General features: G+C 40.4%; 1 protein-coding gene across 3 annotated transcripts; it reads left to right on the top strand.

Annotated features, from left to right (window-relative positions):
- Positions 1–25,429, top strand: ampd2b (adenosine monophosphate deaminase 2b). Of its 3 annotated transcripts, XM_074682518.1 has the most exons (19): positions 9,425–9,518; positions 9,696–9,838; positions 14,968–15,092; positions 15,181–15,311; positions 15,389–15,472; positions 15,581–15,683; positions 15,837–16,032; positions 18,591–18,732; positions 18,860–18,949; positions 19,112–19,241; positions 19,360–19,554; positions 19,652–19,783; positions 19,891–20,054; positions 21,515–21,641; positions 21,737–21,900; positions 22,003–22,123; positions 22,320–22,493; positions 22,915–23,025; positions 23,145–25,429. In XM_074682518.1, the coding sequence occupies exons 3-19, from the start codon at positions 15,063–15,065 to the stop codon at positions 23,358–23,360; spliced, it is 2,310 nt and encodes a 769-aa protein (XP_074538619.1). In that variant the 5' UTR covers positions 9,425–9,518; positions 9,696–9,838; positions 14,968–15,062; the 3' UTR covers positions 23,361–25,429. The 3 variants fall into 3 exon arrangements, with proteins under 3 accessions (XP_074538617.1, XP_074538618.1, XP_074538619.1); XM_074682516.1 differs by lacking the exons at positions 9,425–9,518; positions 9,696–9,838 and adding an exon at positions 1–391; XM_074682517.1 differs by lacking the exons at positions 9,425–9,518; positions 9,696–9,838 and adding an exon at positions 3–391 and having other exon boundaries at positions 15,404–15,472.
- The last annotated feature ends 1,028 nt before the right edge of the window (positions 25,430–26,457 follow it).

Below are 26,457 nucleotides of genomic sequence, written 5' to 3'. Positions count from 1 at the left end.
CTGTTTCGCTGCAGAGGGATGCTCCACAGCCCCACGCTGGACCAACCACCGTGGAAAGCCCTGCACCGTGGCACGTAGCAGTAGCATACACACGCATACACACACGAACGTACATAAACGTGCGCAGACTGCAATCAAGCACCCTCCAGCTTTCAGCAGCTGTGCTCCATCTCTGCTCTCCTTCCTCCGCTCCTCCTCTTCCTCGTGTTCTCTGTCTCTCCGTCCTCCGCAGCTCTGACTCACTGCTTATTTTTCTCATCCGCGCTAAACTGAACCACACAACCTGGAATTATGTCCTCCAACTTGCCCCCCGGGACTGCAGCCGGGGCCAAAAGCAAGCCCTTATCCCCTTTCAGGAAGCGGGGCAGCCTGCAGTACACGGCCAGCACAGGTGAGTGGACTGCGGTGTGTGCGTGAGTATTGTGCTTTTGCAGCAAAACGGGGACTACTTACTGAGCCTGAGGTCCTGTGGCTATGGACTGTGCAGTTTCATGCATTCAGACTTTTTGAACAGTTACATTTTGAATTCTAGTCATTTTGCAGGTTTGGGGGAAAATGGAAACATGATGGTTTACTTTGACTTTTTGCTTGTAGTTTGTTGAAAAGCAAACCTGTTGAATAAAGAGGATGCACTTAGCATGTGAATAGTTTTGGCATACCCTGCAGTGTGCTGGCATCGAGCTTTTCCTGAATGTCCCTGTTTTCTGACTTATTTTGATTAATAAAAAAATAAGTATCTTGCATACTTCCAGGTTTAGATCCATGTTGACAGAATGTAGAGGTGGCCAACTCTAAAAATTGGATGATGCTTAAATGTTGAATCAGTTCTTTTTGATTAATTATTTCAATTGCTGGCCCTCTGCTGTACTGCTTGTCATAAGATGCTGTATAAGGTGAATAAAAATGAAGTCTATGACTTTCCTCATCCCTATACTCAGACTTGTCCCTCGAGAGCAGCAATGTGATGCTTGTTTGCTCTTTTTTATTGAGCCTGATGACTGTATTTGGCATGGAGTGAATATGTAGTGGGTTGGTACCTCACCACATGATCCCCCAGCTGAATGAGAGGATTAGCCTCCCCTATGATGTATGCACACCCCTATCAGCCTTTCATCCAAAGTACAATGGCCATATGAACTAAGTACCATCTCTTTAACCCCCTCTATCTCTATGAAATGTTTAACATAGCTGCAGTTTGTGGAGGCATCATGCAAACAGATACGTTCTTATGTGATAAGACCACTGTAAATAAGACCATTAGTCTCTATATATTGTGTTGAATGTAAGAAAAAAAAAGATGTGCAAAGGTGGTGTGAGAATGTCTCATCTTCCCACTGGACAAAAAACATCAAGGCAGAAATAATTGATATTATGTTACCAGACAAACTGAATAACACAGGTGTTTAGTCAAAGAAAGTAAATTATTGGATTGTTCTCTAAGAATTGTAAGATACAAAGAACCACTGCCCAAATATCTGCTGTATCTTTAAAAGCCCAGCACACCCAGGTCATGCTGCCACAGGGGACCAAACACGCAGTGACCGTACGATGACTGTCACAGATGCATTTGAACCCAGACAACAAGTGATTCATCATCCTACCCCTCCCATCCGGATGCTCCCTATGATTACCCTTATTTGCAGCTTGTATAGCTGTAACAGGGAAGAGAAGGCTGCTTGAAGTGGTCTTCACTTTAGCATTCGAAAGAATAATTTCTCTGTTGCTTTTTTTTGTTTTGTTTTTTGTTCCTTTTGGCCACAGGAGAGGCAGACTTTGCACAGCCTCTGCAGAAGCAAATGCAGTTAACATTCACATTTTATGCTGTTAAAGTATCCACTGAAATCATCTAAGTAAGCAAAGATGACATTTAGATGACTCATCTTTTGTCTCTTTTTTTCTCTAAAAGGAACTGATCTAATTTTTGGCCCATTGTACACAACAGTCCATGGTAACAGCAGTATGTGATGTGGAGACAGCAGCGGATACATGATCATTTAATGGTGGGTGATTAGGCCGCTGATTGAGCGATCGCCTCCGTCATTGTGACACTGCTCCTTTCGAATCTAATGAACACTTACGAAAAGGGGCATGAGTTATTTGTCTGACATTTAGATTTCACTCTTCTTGGTAAGCTTAATTGACACTGAGCATGCTGGAGAGGGCTAAGCTGGTGAGATTGTTTTAATACGAAACCTAACCTTTAATTTGATCTAATGAGCTTTCTGCAGATCCATCAGTACAGCACAGAGGATGATGTGGAGTGATGCTGCAGTATCGAATAAGCTCCAACAATGTTTAAATCACTCACAGCTGAGCCATCTATGTCTGTTATAAACCTCCTTACACACATTATACACTGCTCCATGTGGATCAGACAGACTCTTGTACATTTACAGTGTCAAGAGCTGAGGCAGAGCATTGTCCAGATTTACCACATCATTGGAAGGTTTTCAGAGAGCATGAATCACTTCTCTGGCTGTGAAAAAGGTAGATCTGAGATTAGAGCACTACCCACTCACCATTAGCCTGCTCTGTGCTCATGCTGTTCTGCACTTACTGAACAAAAGGATTCAGAATAAATAAGTGGGACTTATGCAGCAGCTGGTATTTGCTTAATGATAGAAGTTTTTGCTCCGAGTGGAATAAGTGTTTGACGCAAGATGCTCATAGAAAATGTTGCGATGGTGATTGCACATATTGTTGAGTGCCACTTTTCAAGATAATGTGATGGTGATCTCAATGATGATGATAGTTTTATAAAGAGAAATTATTGAATGAGTCATATATGAATTGGAAAACACACTTTCAAGAAAACACTGATAAAATATTTTCACCCTTAAAGCTCATGTGAGGAACTTTTTGGTTATGAAGACTTTGGCACCCCCTGTTAAAAAATCTGAGCCTGGTTACTTGTTACATATACATTTTAAACTGATGTTTTTTCTGCTTTGTCAATCATCAAGAATCTCTGCTCCTAGAAATGTAAAAAAAAAAAAAAAAAAAAGACTGTTTCAAAGGATGCTATTAATCAAGACACCTGACTCTCACACAAAAACTTTCAGTGATTAGATATATCAATATATAAATTTTCAATCTTGTCACTTTTGATGTTGGTTACTTTTGTTAATCATAGAAAGAAATTGGTATTTCTTTTAGTAGATCTAGTAACAAGATTAAAAAAAAACTCCCCACTGGAGCTTTTAGCATTAGTGTAGAAAATGCTCAATTCAAAGATGTGAGCACTTATACATTTTAAATTGAAAGTACACAAGGACATGGTTTATATTTCCATATAAGTTATTTATTATATCACTGTAGGTGTCCTGTCACTGCTATACCACAATTATATATTATCAGATAATTAGTGTATTATACAATTTCATTTTTGTGTTAGGATTGCTGTGTTTTAAGGACCAATCTCAGGTGTTGAAAACTGCCCCAGTGTACTATTCTCTCAAGATGTCCAATCAAAATAAAAGTCAAAAAGAACCAACTGCCTTAGAAAGGGAAAATAAAGAGACAACCCTCTGTGTTAAAATAATGAAGTTGATGCTGAAACTCTTGTTTCTAATATGTCCTGCAGGCATCATCATCCATGTTAGTATTCCCACCATGTTTATTGCCTGGCTCTGAAAATTAATTTGACTTGAACAGGCTATTTTCTTATTTGTACAAACTGTACAGGGGATCAAGCATCTGAGCATAATTAGGGCTTTTGCTGACTCACAGGTGGTTACATGGAGTTTTTTTGTAGGAGGCTTAAGGCCCTCGTCAACTTACCTTTTTGTGTCTTAACAGATTGTTGGGTTGAGTCAGTGTTTCCAAAGTGGCGACCACCATAGTTGGATTCATAACCGTAAGGGTGGTGTCAAAGTCCATGTTTCATGTAATTAATATAGTTCTGGTTTCTGTACATTGTTTTTGTTTGAGAGCCTTTTTTTTTTTTTTTTTTGGGGGGGGGGGGGGGTCTGAATCAGCCAAAAGTTAGCTATCAGATCCAAAAGGGCAACCATGGTCTTTTGGCTCCTCAAAGCCTTCCCATAAACCAGTGGATGACGTTACTGAGAGTATGTCCTTCACAGAGAATGGATGTTACTCTAAGCCAAGGGATCCAGCTTTTTGTGTGGATATATTCTTTAAACATAAAACTCCTACGACCTTATCTTTTGTAAAGTAGTTATAAATTGTATGCATTTTGTGTCGGAAATTGTCATCTATAAAGAAGATAAGGCTTTCAGATGTATGTAAGGAAGGAAAAAGTGCAATATTGGCCATAGAAATTAGAGGTCGACTGATATGGGTTTTTTGGGGGCCGATGCCGATGCTGTCCAAATTTGGGCAGCCGATGCCGATATGCATAGCCGATTTTTCCAATTTGATATTCAGGCCGATAGTTAAATAAATATATATTTATCACATTTTGGTGAAACGCAGCAATTTCTGAGCAACTAAAAGAAATCTATTACAAGTCGTGTCCAGTCCTCTGAACATTTATTCACCTTTCAAAACAATGAAATATTTTGTCTGAGTAAACACACAATGTAACAAGCAGTAGTAAACATTCACACTCTTCTTAAAATGTCAAAAAAGAAATTTAAACTTATTAATATAATTTGAACAAAAGTATGTAATGTATCCAAGTGGTTCCACAAGTTTGAGGTGATCATCTTTTTTGTGCCTGATCAAAAATTGCGTCATTTTATACAACGGATAAAAAATCGGCTTTTTTAAAAGAAAATACGTCCGATGGCCGATAGAGACAAATGTCCAAATATCGGCCCGACATATCGGTCTACCTCTAATAGAAATGCAGTAAGATACATAGAGGTACAGCATTACTCTTAACCTTTGTTAGAAACAAATAAAACGTTAATATAAAACATGAAATAGCTGTAATTCACTATCACATCACTATGATAAATGATAATTTAAGCAGAGCATTAGGCTGATAATTAACCTTTGAACACACTGTACTTTGATCACATCTTGTTAGTACCTCCTTTCCTTGTGTCACAATGTGTCATCACTGCATACTCACACATATCATCGCCTGTTTCACAAAGTGACTTACAGTAATGACATGGGAGAGCCCCTTAAAATGAAATTAATGATTGACACCATCCCATGAGTCCCACCCCAACACACCTACCAGTGATAACCTTCAGCCTGCGACTGTTTCTTCACTCCAAGCAGCCGACCCTTCTGTTCCTCATATTGACCAACATGTGGTCTGTCACAGCTCTTTGGTGGACTTGTGTCCTGTGGGTGGGATCCACTCTCTGTTGAAATGTTGCTGGGTGTTAATGAGGGGTTAGTATAAGGACAGAGTAGCTGAGGCTGAACTGTGTTTGCAACATTACGACTTGTGGAGAGCCAGAGCCTTGCTTAAAAGGTACAGTGCATGCTACTGTGAAAATTATCCAAAATATAACAGTAACTTGATGACAGCATACATGCTTTTCTTAAGTGTACTGATTAGGTTGTTGGATTTTTCAGTCTATCTATACTGATTTCAGCTCCTGCTCAGATGTAAATGTACTTTTTTAGAGCCGCATGTATCCTATATGGACAGTTTATATCTGTGTCATATTAGACACTTAAATAATTTGTCCTTTTTTAATTTTTATTTTGCTAGTCATAACAAAACAAATCGTTTTCGCTTGTATCAAATTGTTTTTGTTTTTTTTGGTTTTTTTTTACATGGTATTCACATTTTGTAGAATAAACTTCCAATGACTTAATTAAGTCATTATGAAATTAACTGCTATTGAAAATATCTCCTGAGGCTCTTGAATATTCATAAAGAACCCTTTTTTTTAATTGCTTTGCTAAAATATAACCCCGGCTGAAATATCTCATATCTACTTTTATATTAATTTTAACATTGATATATAGATCATGTATAATAATAGTAACCCTCACTTTGACAGTTATGTATGTTGAGTCATTTTCTTTGATGCTTCATGTATAAAGGCCTGATTTAAAATGCTGTGATTTATCTGAAGGGGTACGTGCGCACTGTGCAGTCATAAAAGGTCAGGTTGAAGGTTTCAGCTGTTGTCAGTCTTAAGTTATGTATCTTATTTCTGAAGGACTTCACCATTACTTGCTTGCACCGCTTTGTGTGATACATTTGACCATTAGGGGGAGCCTGGACTAAATAAATTCACAAAACCAGCCGGGTCTATGCAAAGTAACCTTTTTTGCTGTGCTCCTCTAGGGGCTACAACAATTTGATTAGCCCTCTTGGAAGCAATTTGCCTTTGAGTGGACTGAAAAAAGAAAACAGACATGAGGATTTAACCTTGGAAGGCTGGATGGTAATTTGCTTCTAGTAGAGCCTGAGGTTTTCCTGTGCAGTCAGTCAACAGATCTCTCTGATCTAGATCCCTCTGGTTGAGCATGCTAGAGTAACCCAGATGAAATATATATAATATAATTATAATATTTCTATATTAATATATAATGTTCATTTCTCAAGTTGATGACTAGTGAGTGTTAATCTGGTCTGAGATGGATCATCACTTTATGACGATCTGATTGGTATGTTCAAGACTGTTTCAAGGCTTAAAATAAACCAATGCACATTATAAATGATGATTATTTCTGCAGTGATAACAGATAATGGCATCAGAACACAGAGATGAAAATGTCCCAGTGGAAATACAAAAACAACTTGATTGAGCTCCTCTTGTCAACTCTATTTATAGCTCATACAATCCCATTGTTGCACAATAACACATTTCTGTTCCTGTACATTCAGTTTTAGTTTTATGTAACATACTTTTTTTTGACGATGGATGTCTTCAGTACTTGCTATCAAATATGACAAATGGAGAGGTGAGGGCAAGTCTAGAAGAGTGGTCAAAGTGAAAGGTTAAAATAAAGTATGGCCACTTGTTACAACATAAAAATATTTACACATCGCTTTGAGGTCTGTTTTTTTTTTGAGTAACTATGATAATAGTTGCTAATAGATGCTAATCTCATACTAACTCCTGTCAAGTTAGTGTGAAGTAAATAGGAGAAGTCTAGATAGGCTACCAGCCTCACCGCTATCAGCTACAGCATGTTCATCTGTGTAAACGGTATTGCTTAAAACATTGTCTTTTGATGGCAACTAAAATACATCATACACATGATCATAATCCACACTTTAAAATAAGATTATCAGCACCAAAATTACAGGTTATTTCGAAATGCTACTTCTTAGCTTCCTGATCGGGTTGAATAGGATCTGACTTTTTTAGGGCCAGTCTCTATGACCACACCACCCTGGCTGACAAAGTTTAGAAGTGAGAAGAGAGATCTGTGTTTTTTCTGCTGAAAACAATTTCTGTGATTAATTTTGTAGTGATGGTGGACACAGAAGCCTGTTAGACAGAAAAAGGGCAGAAGAGCAGAAGAAAACTAAATGGGAGGGTGATAAAGTGTGGGCTAAAGGCTAAAACATGAGCTAAACTGATAATGTCCATTCCAACCCACAGTCAGCAGTTATTCTGCAGTGGTCTGTTCAAACTTGAGAGTCAATCAATAAAATGAAGAGTGAGGTTATGTTAGCTCTGATTGATAGATGAGCACTGGCAGGACATAGCTAACCAGGATTCGCAAACATTACACATTACACATGCTCTAAATATTGACAGCTATTAAACTACATACAAACTGATCGTGTTTGCTTGTTGTCACCTTAGCCTACAGATTCTTCGAAGCATCAGGCCAGCAGCACTTCATATATCCGGCTACTACAACATTTGCTTGTTGTCACATTTCAAACAAGGCGCAACATCCAGTTTATAGAAATTTGCCATGAGCCATCTAGCCAAAAAGACCGACTTTTACGGCGTTAAAGAGCATATTTACAGCCTGGTTCTAAATACGACTTGGGTCTGAAACGCTGATTTCACTATCAGCACACACTGTAAGGTGGGTGATTTTTTGCTAACTCTTCGGTTTAGAAGATATTATGATCATTTGATTGTCCAATCAGAGACACAGCTCAGCTCACGCGACTGACAGGCGCCCTCTAGCTGTATGAGAGGAAGCTCAAAGCCCAAGTCATATCCAATGTGGCTGTGTCCACAGATTGGCTTCATTTCACTGTATCAGGAACAGACTGGTGACGTCACAGAGACTACGTCCATGTTTTAAACAGTCTATGTTTCAAACTATATCGCAATGTAACAGTTGACAAATTCCCTACCTTGTCGCATTGTATCGGGCAAAAAGTTGTCTTGAACAAAGACTATTTTTGACCTGATTTCCATTTAATTCCAAAACAAACACACACCTCGCTAAAAGTCATTTACGACATGTGCGTGAGACTCCAGGCCAGAAGGTGGCGAGGCGGTCCAATTAAAACAGATCTTCCTCATAGCATCTTTGAAGTAAGCTGTGTGCAAGTGTCCTAAGTCCTTATTGAACACCCCAAGTAAAAAAGTCAGTAAAAGTTTGGATACAACCCTGCAGACAAGGGAGGAAAGCCAGAATGTAATGTAAAGAAATCAATTAATCCATTTCCACCTTGATATTTTTTTCATGATACTGTCAAAACTGGAGGTAGAGGTAAAATATTTTCATTCTGCCTTGGCTTCCAAGTTATGATACCACAACTTGAGTTGAACTATTGACGGTGTTGAGCAAGAGCAGATAAGATATGTAGCTCCCACACCTTATACACACTGATGTTTAATCTCCTGAATGGCTCTTTTATGCATTTGTTGCGAATTCATGTGATTTCTGAGTCTTAGCTAACTCTAGCTTCCGTCAACATGGCATGAACACTTTCTGAGAGGCCACACGGTCATGTTTTTGCAAGACATGTTATCCAGAGTAAACTTACTCTCAGTGAAAAGTACAATAAGAAAAGAGATATCGCTGAAACACTGCACAATGCAGAGGAAGGTTTCACCATCATTTATCATTCTTTGGCATCAAATTTCATCAGTCCTCTAAATTATTAATGTGCGTTTTCATCATTTTTGGCACACACAGTCCTGTGTTTATACCCTGGGAAAGCATGTTCCAGAAATCTCTGCTGCAACCTTAATGGGGACAACGTGCTGGCCCTTTAATTTTGTTCATGTGAGGGGAGATGGGAGCAAAGGCTCATTTATTAGACAGTCAGACTGCTGCCATTCAGCAGGCAAAAATACAGACATGTCATACTATATAGCTGAGACAGCACTGTTTTATTCTCACGCATATGCACAGACGACACAAACATCCCAAACACATGGTCTCTTCAGCAAAACAGTACGGAGGATGAAGTCGAGGAGAGGGGGGTGTTGTTAGAGGGACTCACTGCGGGAGAACACAAATCAGCTGGTGATGTACGTCGTCTCCCCCCCGCCTCCTGTCCCTCCTATGGTACATCCCAGATAGATGTCAGAGGCATTTAAATGAGGAGGATCAGCTCCAGAGGCAGCGAGTGCAGCGACAGCTGGCCTGAAGAGAGCAGGGGGTGACACACACTGGGATGTGAGGGGGAGTTCATGGATCTGCTGGACCTGCTCTTTGTATGTATGACAGGGACAGATTATAGGAGGTAGAGGAAATGACTCTGTGACGCTGAGTATGTTTATGTCTGCGTGTACATGTGTGTTTGGCCAGTTGTGTCATTAGATTGTGAGTGTGTTGTTTCTTGTTTCTCTCCATCTCTCTCCTCTCACGTTAAACCCCTTTTCAAAGGACAGCAGACGCCATCCTGGGCTGTTAGCTGTTGGGCATGCTCCATCAACCTGCCAGGACAGCCTCTTTCTCTGTCTTCCCCTCCCCTCTCCCTCCCTCCCCTCTCGACCCTGCTAGCTGCTGGTTAACGCAGGCTCTGAGGAGACAGGTACGCTCCACTACCCCCATCCTGTGCAGAAGCACAAATAATGCTCTCCTCTCCTCCCTTCTAACCCTCCCCCTTATTTTCCCCCCTCCCTCTTTCGCACTCAATGATACTCTCCTCTGCCTGTCCCCTGACGGCTTTGTGCAATAGCCCTGAGCTGTGCTGTCTTTAGTGCAGAGGAGAATGTGTGGCGATTGATTGTCCCACAAACCAGCTTTCTCATGTGTTTTGAAAAAGGTGCAACTGTGAACAAAGAAGCAGAACAGATCAATATTTTGTGCTGACTGCAGCTGCAGCCGTGAGATCGGATCAAAGGGCTGTTTACAAGGCTGGAAGGCATCTTTTCTTTGTGTTTCTGGCATTTCTGTTCTTTATGGTTCAAGAGAGGAGACTGACAGCTGCCAAAGGAAACACAGGAAGGCAGATTCAGGAACACACACATGGACCTGCAGACACACTGTCATTGCAGCTGCAGAGACTAAAACATCTGTGACAGCGGAGAAAATTTAAATGCACATCCGCAGAGACATTGGCAGAGACGCTGGAAGAGGGAGCACTCCTAAGAAAGGCAGAGGAGTTGTTTAAGTCTGCTGCAAGAGTGAGTGTGTGTGAGTGTGTGTGTGCATTTGACACTAAAGCTTTAGGATGCTTCTTGGATGTATCATGATGACTTTATAGATATATGACGGTTGTGGAAAGTAAACTGTGTAACTAATGAGGTCTGGTTAAAAAACAGTAGTGGAAGTTAGACCTTGATTGTTCTATAGCGGATGGCAGAGCAGAGTGTTGAATAGTATGAATACAGACAGCTAGTCTGATGCATTTATTAAGACTGGTCAGTTCAGATTTTAAATTTTGCATCATTTTATTTTGTTGGGTTTTTTTCCAGAAAAAAACATAGGCTTGTTGTTGAACAGTACGATTTGATTTCGTTAATAATTTAACAACAACTTTTCAAATATTCACCACTTTTAGGTACAGCAGCACTGACAAGTGTTTATGAGCTGTTCATGAGTTTGTCTCTCACTATGAGTCACAGGCTTTCCCTGTGGGCTGATTACCAAATCTGTATAGTCAATGGAGGCAGGTAGACTGTTGCTGATGATGCATGGCTTCCCTGATGAAGGAAGGACTGAGAGGGGTAAAAAGAAAAAAAAAGAGATTCTCTTGGTAATTACTAAGAGTGCAGATTTATGCTTATTAATGCAAACATTTTAAAACTCAAAAAGGCTTTCTTTGCTGGTGACAAAAGCAGGGCAAAAACACAAACAGTGCTGGAGATTATGTTTCACAGGATGTCTCTTGACCTCTGACCTTGTGCTCCCTGCTGGCTTGTAGGCTTTGGATGACTTTTCACTTGTAATCTCATCCCTGGGGAACTTCCCCCCCACACACACCATCCGGTTACAGTTAGAGTGGAGTTATATGCACTGCAGAAACATGAATGCAGTGGAAGTCCCTCAGCCAACTGATACTATCTGACCTCCTTCTGAAGCTCGACCCTGATCCAGCTTGTTATTGTGTTAGACACCTTGTAGTTCATGGCGTATACCCACTCATGCTGCTCTCCTGCTGCTCCTCTTAGATCAATAAGACTTTCAGCCAACTAGGTTATGCTCAGGTGAAACATGGCCAACTTTATTTTTTGAGCAGTTTGTTCTCCTACAGTGGGGGAGATGAGTTGTTGCGTAACCATAGATGCCACTGATCCAAATATAGCAGCCATTAGGGGATTAGCTTCAGGCCCGGCAGGCTTGGCTAGGCTTGGCTTTACTGCGTCCCAGCGTGGATGTCTTTGCCGCTGGTTGCCTCCTCCTGCCCTCCACACCAGCATCCGCTGTTATCACCATGAAATGATATGCCTTGAACGGACAGCAGAGATTACGTCTTCTCCAGCTGTTACATTACACAGACATGCTGCAGCTTCTCAGCATCTCACTGTAGCCAGTCTCTGTGGCACAAACAGAGAGACAGTCTGTGTTTACATTTCTATACATCAAGAGCAACTATAAGCTTTAGTAACTGTCATTTTTTATGCTTATATATGTTACTATGATAAACTGAATGTGTGCAGCCCCAGGGTCTACTGGAATAGTTACAGGAGGCACACTAGTTGATTTGTCTTTAAACTTTAAACTTAGACAAAGATCACAACTGTCATTTCAACTGTCAGTAAGTTTCCTGAAAACTTTCCTGTTTGTGCATACATTTTCATGACACAGTAACTTGACAACTCTTAGGGAGAAGTTTTTAATCCTGTTATTTTTCTTTTATAGTACAGCAGGACCTCAAAATATAACATGTTATAACAATTATACAAAAACAGAAGCAAACTCAGGTAATTAGTTATTATTTAGTAATTATGCTTTAACTTTTAATCATGAATATAGGTTTGGATTTCTTACAATTAATTCAAAGTGTCATTAAGGGTCATTGATTGAGGTGAATGAGTGTGGTTCAAGTGTCACCATAATGAAGGCTTAAAAAAAAGAAAGAAAGAAAGAAAGAAAGAAAGAAAGGGATAACAGTTGTAGCTTCTATATCTTTCTACTCGCCTAACACAATCTTGTGTCCTTCTTTCAACTGTTCATTTGGGAGATCCCACTGTTTTGTTACTGACTGGCCTAATCTGTGCTTTTAACACAATGGATCACAGGATCCTTCCTTTACGCCTTGAGCAGAGTGAACATCATAGGTAGCCACCTGAGAAGGTTTGAGTTACATGTTACAGACTCACTCCAAATTATCTGAAAAATATCAAAACTGAAATGGCTTTGAATTTTCTGAATATAAATGTATTACATTAATTATTATATGTATCTGGAAAACCTAATTGTCTGGTCACAAATGTAAAATCTGTCAGAAATGTTTTGTAAATTCTTGACAGCTCATTTAACTTGGATGAAGAGGTCTTACTGGACTATTAAAACTAGGGATGTTCAATACCCCTTTTTATGCAGACCGATACCAGTACGGATACTCCTTCCTGAGAACTCACCGATACCGAGCACCAATACTACTAGTACTTTTGATACATAAAATTTCAATTAACAGTGACAGATCATTTTAATCAAAGACAGCACAGTCACTCTGCCATCAAGTCCAAAATAAAACACAAACAACTCTCTCTCAACTTTTTTTTATCAATATTAAAAAATATATTAAAAGTACACATTAAACAACTAACAACTGTCGGAGTTTAAGTATTTTTTAAAGTAAACTAAAGTGAAAAATAAAAAAAAGTTTAACTGTTAACTCTTCCTGGTTCATTCATTTTGTCTGAAAAGGACCTGGGGCACATTTGTAGTTGTGTTAAACCGCAGCAATTAGCAGCATCTAGTGGCGAGGAGGACTTCCTAGATTTTTTGTCTAGGGTATCTACTGCTGGTATCCGCAGCCTTCACGAGTACCGATACCTTGAAAAAAGGCTGGTATCGGCCCGATTCCAATGCCTGGTATCCGTATCGGGCCATCCCTAGTTAAAAACATTTGTAAGCAATGAGCTTAAGCTGAAGTTGAACCTCATATTTGTCTAAATAACCATGAGTAGTGACCAATGCCTTCGCCACATTAAGGCTGGATTACTGTTACTCTCTGTGCTTTGGTAACATCAGTTGTCTTGTGGCCTGGTTCTTTTGATAGAGAAAGCTGTGCTTATGAGAGATTTTGCTTATTTATGTTTATAGTAAAAGAAGCAAAATTTCTGCTTGGACTCAGAATATTTTGGACAAAAGTGAAGTTCATTTAGAACTGTGAGGTTTGTCACACAGTGAGGATACATGCAGAAAACTGATTAAGACCAAGATTTGGCAGAGTGTTTGTATCATCTACCTTTATATAAAGCTCCCTCCAGGTGTTATTTTGTGCCCAAAGATAAAAGCCTGGATAAGTCACTGGTTTATTTACCAAATACGTTTTTTCCTCTTGCTATGTCCCTCAATTATTTTAGTCCATTTACATGCACACAAGTGTGTTTATTCTGACATAGCTTCATGTGGTGCGGGCAAACTTTCGAGTGGGATGTGTTGATTGGATGGTGTTAAACAGAAGGTGATAAACACGTGGTCACACACCACCTCATATCTCTTTATAGAAACTGTTTTTGTCACCTCACAAAATGTTTAATGTTTTTAATGAAGCACTTCGTTGAGTCTTTATTGGCCCAGTTAGCAGGCCTCTCGTGTCTCCTCTCCTGACCCTGTGGAGCAGACAGACTCAGACAGGCTTTGTTAAATAAATCAGACTTCCTTTAGTGTGGGCACCACTCTACAAAGAGGACTCAGGCTGTGCCACACAGATTGCCCTTTTTGACCGTCCTGTGTGTATGGTCTATAAATACTGACAGACAACAGGCCGGCCGACACTCTGGTGTGCACAGGATGAAATATTCAGCAGGATGATGAATATTTCAGTGGCAGGTGTGTAGTTTCGAGGGAAAGATTAATATCATTGTGAGTAGGCTGCTACATTTACACCCAAGGGGAACACAGCATTGAAGGCTTTGTCTCTGCTTCCGGTTTCTGTTTTCCCTATCACTGGTAAAATCTGTCTCTCAAAGCTCAAGAGTACACTGACAACCAGCCGTATCCCAAGTCTTGTTGCCAGTCACTCTCCCCTTTTCTTTTTCTCTCCACTTCTTTCCATGACGACTGGGCTGATATAAAAGTTGAGTCTTGTGTTGGCATCAATGGAGGGTGTTAGCCTGTGTGCGCTAATGGGCTCGCCACCTGAATGCTCTATTGTGTCTCAAGGCACAAACATCCAGTGAGCTCAGACCAAGTGATGGAGGAACAACAAGCTTCTGCAGACTGTTGTGGTCACTGTGAGTGGATGATATGCTTCAGAATTCAAGGACTGAAAAAGCAGAGGACTTTAAACAAGCTAATCGAGCTCATTCACATGGATTGCCTACTTTTCCCCTGCTTGGTGAAATGAGAAGACGTTTGCTCTTTTTAGGCTGATAAGCTCATTGACAGTTAATGGGATGCAGCTGTTGCCAGCTAAACTAATTTATTCTTTCCTTGAAGTGAAATGAGTTGCTGCCTTTCTCCTCTTAAAGCCAGATTTTGGAAGTTTAATACTTTCCCCTGTAATTGTTAAAAGTCTTTCTTTCTCTTTCTCCTTATCTCCAGTTGATCTCCGTGGTGCACGCCACCTCCTCACTTCCCAGCATTCCTTGCCTGGGATCCCTGTGGCCTTGAAACAATCCATTGACCTGCGTACATCCATGGATGGGAAGTACAAAGAGATTGCTGAGGTAAGAACTTGGTGCACTTGGCTTTGTTTTAAGTCTTGCCTGCTGTTGGATGAGCACACTTTCATATTTTTGTGAACTGTTTTTTAAGGAGCTGTTCTCCCGCACGCTGGCAGAGAGTGAGATGCGCAGCGCCCCCTATGAATTCCCTGAGGACAGCCCAATCGAACAACTGGAGGAGAGGCGTCATCGCCTGGAGCGACAGATCAGCCAGGATGTCAAGTAAGTGCCAAGATAGAAAAACAGGTTTGTTGGTAAAGATCCAGAACCTGATGATGTTGATCCATAAGTGAGCTCAGTCTCTCTGTGCTCAGGTTTGAACCCGACATCCTCCTCCGAGCCAAACAGGAGTTCATGAAGACTGACAGCGCCACAGATCTGGAGTAAGTGTTCCCTACTCGCTTTAGGAAACAGACTTCATCATGCTCTTAATGTGTGAGCTACAGGAGAAGAAAATAGACTGAAACATTTCCTGGTTGATCTCTTGTTAGATACATGAAGGAAGAGAGTGAAGCTCCAGACCTGCAGGATAGAGAGCTCGTTCCAGAGAGGGAGTACCAGAGGGTCACAATATCTGGAGAGGAGAAATGTGGGGTAAGTCAGAGTCACAGAAAAGAAAAGTAAAAGCATTTCTTAGTTGAATCTGTTGGCACATTAATTCATCTCTCACATTAAATAACACCTCCTCGTTTTGATGTTCCTTTGCTTCCGTCTCCATTTATTTGGTTCTATTGTTCCTCCGTCCAGGTTCCCTTCACAGATCTGTTGGATGCAGCTAAATGTGTGGTGAAGGCTCTGTTCATCAGACAGAAGTATATGGGTCTGTCACTGCAGAGTTTCTGCAGAACCACTGCTCGGTACCTGCAGGAGCTCAGTGAGAGACCTCTGGACCTGGAAACGTATGATGAGGAGGAGGAGGAGATCCCAGAGACCACAGCTGCTGGTACTTACACAAGAGCACAATCACAGGACAATAATGTCTTTCTCTTTAACCACACACTATAAAAATATTGTGCATCTCATGCTAATAGAGCACTAAAAATGAACCCATGGAAACTTAATCACCCTAAATTTAGAAAGTAGTAAATTATTTAAACCAAATTATCATGCAAAAAAATTTAGTCTATTACATATTCCCATAACGTATGCATTTCTTCCACTCCTGGAGTGTTGTGATGAACACTTTTATTACATTTTCAACAAAAATACATTAAATCAAGGTATACTACATAAAAGAATTCTTGAAAAGTTTAAGAATACACAGCATACATTACGAAGAGGACAGAGAAAGAAGCTCCAAGAAACACAAAGATCAGCCCTCCAATATAGACTGCTAGTGTTGACAAAATATGAATCTTTTATTTTTTTTAAACATCAACTACACAGAGAAATATTTTCTGAGATGTTCATAAGTGCTTCTTTTAAACCCTGGAAGTCGAGGAGACTATGTATGCATTTACTTTGGCACACATCAGTCACTGACACTTTGAGCTGCAGTTCTCGAATTTCATTCAAAGTTCTCCCATTAACTGACCCCAGTTCTAACACAGTAGCGATTGCTCTAGACTGCAAGGGAAGCTCAGCTTCCCCTAAAATGTCCCCAAAAAAGTGTTGATATGTTCTGCTGTGTGTACATTTCATTCACAAAATCTGCGCTAGAATTCCTTCATCTTTTGTTCAGAATCAGCTACCTATCACAGGTAACTGGCTCCACCTCCTTCTCATTCATCCCTGCAGCGTCTCAGCGCTTTGACACAGTCTGACGCTGAGCGTCTTCTGACTTCAGCGGGGAAGTGAAGAGTGGGTTGTTCCACTGTGGAAACTGGACGGTCATTGGATAAACACTGGGCTTTGTCCCGCCCTCAGACGCTCAGCGTCTCTGGGGGTCTATGAGGCAGTGGGCTGGTCTGGACGCTGGGCTTCTGCATGATGATTGGATGATCTGTCTGAGGCCGAATCCCTTTTTGATTGACAGTGAAATGAGCCAGTCAGCGATCTTGAAGTATAACCCTCCACCGGAGCATCTTCTGAGTTTTACAGTTAGTTGTTCTAGACTGATCCGGAGGCTTTATCGATCCCCAGCGAGTTTACCTTTCTTAAAAACGACGAGCGTTGTGTTTAAAGATTCTCTCTCTTTTCACCAATAAGCAGCTAAAAGCTACAGCTGCGGCGCTTCTCCCCCTGTCACTCACACTTACAGCCTGTCGTAGTCTCACAAAGCAGCTCCAGCTGCTAACAAGCTGACACGGAGGGTAGAATTTACATTTAAATAAATAAACAAAATTATGATGTAGGCCAGAAAAAATGAGCTTCCTCTCTTTGACTGACCAGCAGCTGCCACTGGTCTAACCCCTGCAGGAATATTTGGACCTCTTGAGTTGATGTCAAATACTTGGAGTTCCTTTGTTACTACCACATTTGGAATAAGCTATAACACATGCTAAGATAAGAAGTAAGAATTTGGCAAAAGAAGCAAAAACAGAGGTCACATCTGTGAAATGTTTTATAATGAAGTTTTCTGAATGTAAAAAAATAATAATAATAATGATGTTTCACTCTCTCAGTGACCATGTGTGTCTGAATATGTGGTAAACAAGTCCACATGAACGATCTTTCTTAATAGTTCATTTACATGATGGATACTTTATAGATATATTAAAATAATGATGTACCTTCACAAGTAACAAATGTTTCAGCATTAATGTTGAATTCCATGTAAGGCCTGAAATGTGTGCTAGCTTGGCTGTCATAGCTCAGAGAGAGGATTTGCAGTAGAATATCATCAAATAATAAGAAGTTTGAGGGCAGTGTGTAACACATACCATTGGAGTGTTTAGCAGGTAGTGTAATGTTATATGTTTTTTTTCTACACAGTCAGGGGCTGAATCAAAAATGAATGATGCAACAGCTCCAAAAATTGAAGCCAAAAGCATTTGACGCTCTCCCACTGATTGACAGCAGTAAAGAGCTTAAGATCTGTTAGCCTTTCTTTTCCACTGCTTAGGCATTCTGGGGAAATACTGTAATCAATCAAATGTGATAACTGGTATGTGAGGGTATTGTTGTACATTTTTTAAGCTAAGTGATGAAGACACTTCACCCCCAGTTGATATTTAGCTATCTCTTTGATACAGTGGTTTGACATTAGCAGGAAAAGAGGCCTCACATTTTGCCTGAGAAACTTTACTTTAATCAAAAATCAGTCAAAAAATTGTTTTCTTACCTCACTCAGTGTTTAGAAACTTGATGAAGTGGGTTGATGCTGAGATAATCATCCTATCGCCCCATGTTACAACCATACCCAGTCCCCCCTATCATGTATGTTACTCTCACATGAAGATGTTAGAAGGCTCTTCCACAGTTTTCACATTCCATCTGTCACACACCCCTGGACCTGCTGTCACAACCTGCAGCCTGTTCCAATCAGACCTTGGCTGCATGCAAATTTCCACTGTGTTCAAAGTTGTGGCGTTCACAGAGCCACATTCTGTCTCCTCTCAGACGCCACAGTGCACCCACCTGTTTCTGAAACGCACCCGTATGAGAACCAGGACCCTTCCAGCATGCCTCCTGACATGGGTTACGGCTGCAAGATGGTGAATGGCGTCATGCATGTGTACACGACGAGGAACACTATGGAGAAGTGAGACACTTGCAATGAATCACTGTGTGCATGCATGCCTTAAACTTAAATGTGCTGAACTGTTTTTAGGCTCACATATTTTGATTTTTATCAGAGTTTTCAGCTCAACTTTTAATTCTGCAAACAGGAGCACAGAGCTGGAGCTGCCATATCCAGATCTGCAGGAGTATATTGCTGATATGAACGTCATGATGGCTCTTATTATCAACGGACCAGTGTAAGTTGACTTGATTTTTTAACACAGCCTCATGTGTATGTCTCCAGGTTTCTTGTCTCTCTCTTTTTCTTTCTTTTTAGTTGCCGGAAAAACATGGAAAAGCATTTTAAGATCATAAAGACCATAATACCAATAACTTGTTTTGCATTTTCTTTACTACAGAAAGTCTTTCTGCTATCGACGTCTGCAGTATCTCAGCTCTAAGTTCCAGATGCACATCCTGCTGAATGAGATGAAAGAGCTGGCAGCACAGAAAAAAGTCCCACACCGCGACTTTTACAATATCCGTAAGGTGAACTAGACAGCTGCTTCTTCCGAGTCCAATCACTGTCATTTACATCTTATCTGGTCAGTCAGACTTAAGTAGTTTAACTTTTTTTTTAATTTTCCCTAACTAAATTTCTCCGCAGGTTGACACACACATACATGCCTCTTCCTGTATGAACCAGAAGCACCTGCTGCGTTTTATAAAGAGGGCCATGAAAAAGTATCCTAAAGAGATTGTTCATGTGGAGAGAGGGAAGGGTCAGACGCTCATGGAAGTGTTTGAGAGCATGAATCTGACGGCCTTTGACCTGAGTGTGGACACTCTAGACATGCACGCAGTAAGTAACACCTTCAGGTGCAATGTGTCAGTGCCAGAGTTAGTCAAAAGGCTAGTTTCTATTTGTAGTCAGTCACAGTTTTCATTTCTCTTTGTAGGACCGAAACACTTTTCATCGCTTTGACAAGTTCAACGCCAAATACAATCCCATCGGAGAGTCCATCCTCAGAGAAATCTTCATCAAAACTGACAACCACATCGAGGGAAAATACTTTGGCCACATTATTAAGGTCATCTCTCACACCTGAGACACTCTTGTTGCCATAAGAATAACTGTGTTATGATTGTACGAGTATCTTGCGCCCCCTGCTGACTGCCTGTGTCACTGTTTTGTCAGGAGGTGATGGCTGACCTGGAGGAGAGTAAGTACCAGAATGTGGAGCTCAGACTGTCAATCTACGGCCGCTCCAGAGACGAGTGGGACAAACTGGCCAAGTGGGCTGTCAAACATCTCGTCTACTCCAATAATGTGCGCTGGCTGGTGCAAGTGCCTCGACTATTGTGAGTACGACCGCTGATGGAAAGAATTTACTTTAGTACAGAGCTGTAATACAACACTGAAGCACCAAGCCTTGTAGCATTTCAATTCTACTCTACGCTTATATACACAACAAATAATGAGTCACTGTATATGAAGCTATCAAAAAAAATATAATGCTATTCTATCACTCATAATATTTAAATGTCTGTGTAATCAACTGAACTAGGAATCAAAGGGCACACATGTATTTATAACTGCATTTTATATGTTATAACAGTATAAATAATGGAGTAATAACAATAGTCAAAAATTATATTTCAAAATTTCAAACTACTTCTCTTATTTTATTTATTGCATTTTGATAAACCAAAATTTAAATATAAATTTACTGTATGAATCTTATAGACACATTTTTATGCATGACTTTGCCAAAATTATTTGTATTATAGATTATTTTCACTCTGATAAAAACCATGTTCACTTTTACACCCTTAACTAGCCCTTACTGAGGTCTTCAACAGCCACATGACTCACATGATTAAAACTAGCAATAGAAAGGATTAGGGCTGGGCAACGATTAAAACTTTTAATTGTAATTAATCACATGATTTCCCTGATTGATCATAATTAATAGCATTGTAAATTCAAAATCTAATAATGAATTCAAAAGCAGTGTATAGTGCACTTTTATTGGAATGTTCTGCCATATGAACGAAAGTGCCATAACATCTGTCATGCAAACACTAAATCAGTACCTGTTATACAGTAATAGTTAAATCACATATTTAGTGCAAATCAAATTTACAAAATGTAAATACAAAATTAAAGCTTATTGCCACGGTCAGGGAATTAAAGTGATACTCCAGGATGGAACAAGTTGGGTCCTAACACAAGGTTTAGGGCAGAAATTACCCCTACAGCAGTGTTTTTGTGCAGCAGAAGCCCAGGGCGCTCGCACCAAACACCCCCTCCCTGCTCCTCTGCCGGTTTCCTCTGCACTCAGACGGGGCCATATTTTACTTGACCAAAAACACAAATAAACGGACTCCCACCGAAAAACTCTGATATCGGTCTGCATTCACGCTTTATTTAGAGAATTTTCAGCGCGTTACTTTCACACAAAAACACCGCTAAATAAGGCTCTAGTTCTCATCGTGTCTCTTCATCCTGGCAGACTACCTGCGTTTGTTTACTGATACAGTAAGTGGCGAGCGCCTTTAAGTTCCGTGGCGTTGCCCCTCTTCACCATGCTTGTTTTGGTTACTCATCGTGTTTTTCCGCTAATTTCACTTCCGGTTCCACCGCGGTCAGCAACAGACATTTACAAAATAAAAGCATGTGAGCAACATGCACTAATGTGCGATAAAATATTCAACGGCGTTAATAGATTGACGGGTTAACACGAAAATAACACGTTAACTTGCCCAGCACTAGAAAGGATACAGAAAAACATTCTTAAAGGTGTATTTTCCTCCCACAGTGACGTCTACCACACCAAGAAACAGCTATCAAACTTCCAGGAGATGCTGGAGAACATTTTCACGCCTCTGTTTGAGGTCACAGTTGACCCCGGCAGCCACCCAGAGCTTCACCTCTTCCTCCAGCATGTATGAAGACTTTACTGTGATGCTGATGTTTTTCACCTGTAGCCAGACTTAAGAGTGTGTAACATGTCTCTTGTTGTTGTTGTTGTTGCCTACAGGTTGTGGGTTTCGACAGCGTAGATGATGAATCAAAACCAGAGCAACATATTTTTAATTTAGACAGTCCACTGCCAGTGAACTGGACGGAGGAGGAGAACCCGCCCTATTCGTACTACCTCTACTACATGTATGCAAACATGACGGTGCTGAATCACCTGCGTAGGTATGTCGTGTTAACATATACCTGCACATAATGTGTGATCTGTAATGCTACTTTTCTTTGCTCTGTTTTTACACTCTCATTATTTGTGTCCTTTTCACCCAGGCAGCGGGGGTTTCACACACTCGTCCTGCGTCCTCACTGTGGGGAGGCAGGTCCAATCCATCACCTGGTGTCTGGTTTCATGCTGTCAGAGAACATCTCTCACGGCCTGCTGCTCAGAAAGGTGTGACCTCAATATCCTGTCAGCTGCTTTATTTGACACATAGAAGATCAGTGAAAGAGCTCATGAGAAATTGAATCTGATAAAATAAGAGACAGTGCCACAGCTCAGCTCAGCTCATCAGCCCCCTCTCTTTGTTCAGACTTTAATATAGTGTTTGCTTATTGCATCCACAGTGTAATGATTTATGTCCCTCTAGGCTCCCGTGCTGCAGTATTTGTACTACCTGGCTCAGATTGGCATCGCCATGTCGCCTCTCAGCAATAACAGCCTGTTCCTCAGCTACCACCGTAACCCTCTGCCAGAGTATCTGTCCAGAGGCCTCATGGTCTCTCTGTCTACAGACGACCCTCTGCAGTTTCACTTTACTAAAGTAAGTGAGCACGCCCTGGCAAGAAGTTTTAATGGACAGAAGACGTGTGAATAAAATGAGAGTTTGAGTTTTATAGATGGTTTAATAAACTTTATGCCTCAAAATGCTGATATTTGTTTTCTTTTTCTGCAAATATCATTTAATACATGTAATGTTTAAAATGTGTTGTTTGTAGTATTTGTGGCTATCTGATTTTTTTTACATCAGCACTGACGGCATTTAAGCATGTTCAGAGTCAGAGCAGAGTACTTGAGGACAAGCGAAATCCCCCCAGGGAGAAATATGGGCATATTAGAATTATAAGTAATTAAAGAGAATTTGTTGTGAATTTACAGCTTATTCAAAGGTGCTCAAAAACTCTACATTGCACACAAAGACACCCCCATTCAGCAGGGTTTTACTGTGATGGTTCCCTCTGTAGGAGCCGCTGATGGAGGAGTACAGCATTGCTGCTCAGGTGTGGAAACTCAGCTCCTGCGACATGTGCGAGCTGGCCAGAAACAGTGTGCTGATGAGTGGATTCTCCCATAAGGTATCAGATATGTCTAAACAGCACATCACAGGACATACCTTATTATCTGGTTTAAATGTGTAGCTGTGGCTCTCCCTTCTCAGTCTGTCACTGTTACTCTGACTTCTCCTCTGGAACAGGTGAAGAGCTCCTGGCTGGGCCCAAACTACATCGAGGAGGGGCAAGAGAGTAACGACATCAGACGCACAAACGTTCCTGACATCCGCGTGGCGTACCGTTATGAGACCATGTGTGAGGAGCTAAATTTAATCACACAGGCCATCCGCACAGATGAGCTGGAGACCATCGAGGAGGAGGGCAGTCTGTGTATGGGATCTGTGCAGGGAGAGAAGTGAAAATGCTCACACACACTACAGCACATTCTCTGTTTGCACAATGGGACTTTGTACAGATTTTCATATCAACATATCACAGCTGTGAGGAGAGGGAACCTTTGTTACAAGACGAGTACGAGAGTTGCTAATGTGGTAGTGGGAGAGAAGACCTATAATCTGTGTCCCTGAAGTGTTTACTTCCTCTAGTTACCCTTAGTCATTCCGTGTTAGATTTGTCATGGTGATTTCACTACACGTCTTGATCTATTTATTTTAAAGTATCATATTTTTAAGCCTCATGACTATGTTTTTTCAGAGTTTCTGTCCTGAATCTGCAACCAAGCCCTAAGCAGTGCAGAGATCCAGGTCCTACACATGGATAAAGTGTATTAATGCAAATAACATAGAGATTACAGAAAGAAAACTGTCAAAAGTAAGAAGCCTCTAAGTTCTTACAAGGCTATAATGATTATTCATACAACTGTCATGTTTCTGTTGTGACCCAGAAAGAATCTACACTCTGAGATTAACCACAGACACTGTTTTTGGTATTTAGAAGTTCAACTTCCTCTCAGATCAGCAACACAAATACATGGAGTTCAGAGTGGTTTTTTAAAGCCTGTAGGTGTGGAGTTTTTTAGTTTATTCTGTGAAATTGTAGGAACCATGCAAAGTTTTAAGACATTTCGTTTAAGTAAAGTTCTCAGGCGCTGCTTGCAGATGCTACTCTAGCAGTGCAAGTATGTGCATGGAAATTTACCAAATGAAAACAGATTACATCAGACAAAATAGCACAGATGAGCAAAGCTAACATAAGCTTACATGTCATGTTGAATGACTCCCCTGAAAGAGAAGTTTTCCACTCAATGAAAATCTACCGGAAATACTATTTACTTTATATCATCCTACCAAGTAAGTCAAGTCATTGTGTACAGGGACTGACTGTAAAGAGCCTTAAATATGAACTGAACCAAAGCCTGTGATGTAACAGCCAGGCCCAGTTTGTATTGGCTATACAGTTGCCTAGCAACCATCAGCAAGATAGCTACAAATATGTGTCAGGAGATATACCAGACTTCCAATTAAACTTTGGCAGAACCTACTTTATAAGATCACAAATGTGAATCCGTCTCATAGTCATTTGGAGTCAAAGTTCAACTTTACACACACACCCACACACACTTAAGATTAAGGAAGACCCGATGAACTTAGCTAAAAAAAAAAAGGGGGAAATTTAAAAAATGCAAAGCCCATTCATGCTTTGAGAGGATTGGCTGACTGGGGATGGCCTCAGTTTTGTTTTTTTCTTTTTGTTTTTTTTTATAATTCTTGCCACTGCTCAACAACTGTTGCTCCACCCATTTGTCTGGTATGCAACTCCAAGGATTTGAATACGTTTTAAAGTCATGTTAGATTATAATCAAGTTATTTCTTGTTTGTTTGAGAGTTCTCACTGTTCTTATCTACAGGACAAACCATCATGCCTTGTAACCTGTGAAAAACCTCAGTGTTGCTGCTGCTGTTAGTGATTCTAACTCTTCACATTCCCCTGAGTCATGTGCATGAAGGCATGTGTTTGTCTCTGGTGTGTTGAAAAGCTAACGGCTGTAGCCTTTTATTTGAGGTCTTCTTTTGTGACACTGTATCTCCTGACAGTCTCAAGCTTCATTCTGATCTGAACCTTTGTGTCTGGAAATGTAAAAGAAAACAAGAAAAAAAACACTGTCATGTTACAGTGAATCATGCATGATCTGTTTTTCAGTTTTCACCCGTTGCAAAAGTACAGACATTGCCAAGTTCCCGACTGAATGACTGAACGAATACCTTCAGAACTCCAGTAAACTCTGATGTTAACCGTTGAGCTGTTTGTTGCTCTTCAAAAGCATGGCATGTCGCTCCCAGGGAATTCTATGTGCTGTTTGTGAAATATTATTTAATTATATTTGTGTCAAAGCAAACATGAAAAAAAAAATGTTTACATTGTAATACTTGACTGAAGTTGGCTGCAGTATGAATCTGCCAGAAATCAAATAAGTGTATGTCTGGTTCCTGAAACTGAAACCTGCTGACTAGAAAAATAAAAATATTCTTAATTTCTTCAGACAAACACTGTCTGCTTGAGTTGTAGCTAAAGAGATCATTAGTGGAGTCTGTAAATGTGTGTGAGTGAGAATAGAAGCGAAACAAAGAGTGCATTGTTTGGTGGATCCATTAATTGCTCATTACACTTTGATGTGGGTCAAAGTGTGCAGGATGGCTGACACAAGGTTCAATCTACAAACCTCCATTTTTTTAAATCAAAAGGATCAAAGAGATTCTCTTTGGGGTCATAAGTACAATTCATAACTCATGCCAAGAGTTTACATAACTTCTTAACAGCCCACACATTTGAGGGCAGTCGTTAACGGTCAGGTATCCTCATATCAAATTTACTTAAATGTTTGGTGGAAACGTTTTCTTTTCAGTTGTTTTCTTAAGAGTGCTTTATCTTAGATGACTTCCTTAGTTGCAAAGCACAAAACAAACAGAAATAGGCTCAGCTTAAGCTTAATGGCAGATATTATTCATAGCTTAGTGTGCTGTCACTAAAGTAAACAAGACAAATGAAGTCAACTTAACACACTTTTAGAGTTTTACTCAGTTGCTTTAAATCCTCAAAACTACTTGTTCAATCTTCACATCATTGTACCACTTGTGCTTTTCAGAAAAGCAGTTTCTCATTTTAAGAACAAGTTGCAAATACTTTTGGACATCCACGCAAATGGTTATGTACAATTCTCTGCTGTTTCCTACATTATCAGCTCCTCATGTCATGTTGAGTCAAATGGATTATCATGGGGCTCTGTTGAATAGTCTCACCCCCCACAACATTTAGTCTTGAGTTTATCCTCTAAGTCTTAACATGCAAAAAGGTTGAACAAGTCATCATAATATGTCAGGCCTCTTTCCACACAATTCCATTAGACTTTTTTTTCTAAATCAGTCTGGATTGATAAATTGCTTCCTGCCCAGTCTTGACTTTCTAGCAAATGGAAATGTGTGAAGCAGCAGATCAACCAATGATCAACCAGTTTTCTGAAATACCTCAAAAGTGCATCTCCTGAACCATCAACTGGTA

This window comes from Halichoeres trimaculatus, unplaced genomic scaffold (assembly GCF_033239565.1).
Source record: "Halichoeres trimaculatus isolate MK-OKI-2021-1 unplaced genomic scaffold, fHalTri1.1 fHalTri1_scaffold_11, whole genome shotgun sequence".
NCBI classification, from domain to species: Eukaryota; Metazoa; Chordata; class Actinopteri; order Labriformes; family Labridae; genus Halichoeres; species Halichoeres trimaculatus.
The sequence above is the reverse complement of the archived record's forward strand: the minus strand, read 5'-3'. Positions and strand labels throughout refer to the sequence as shown.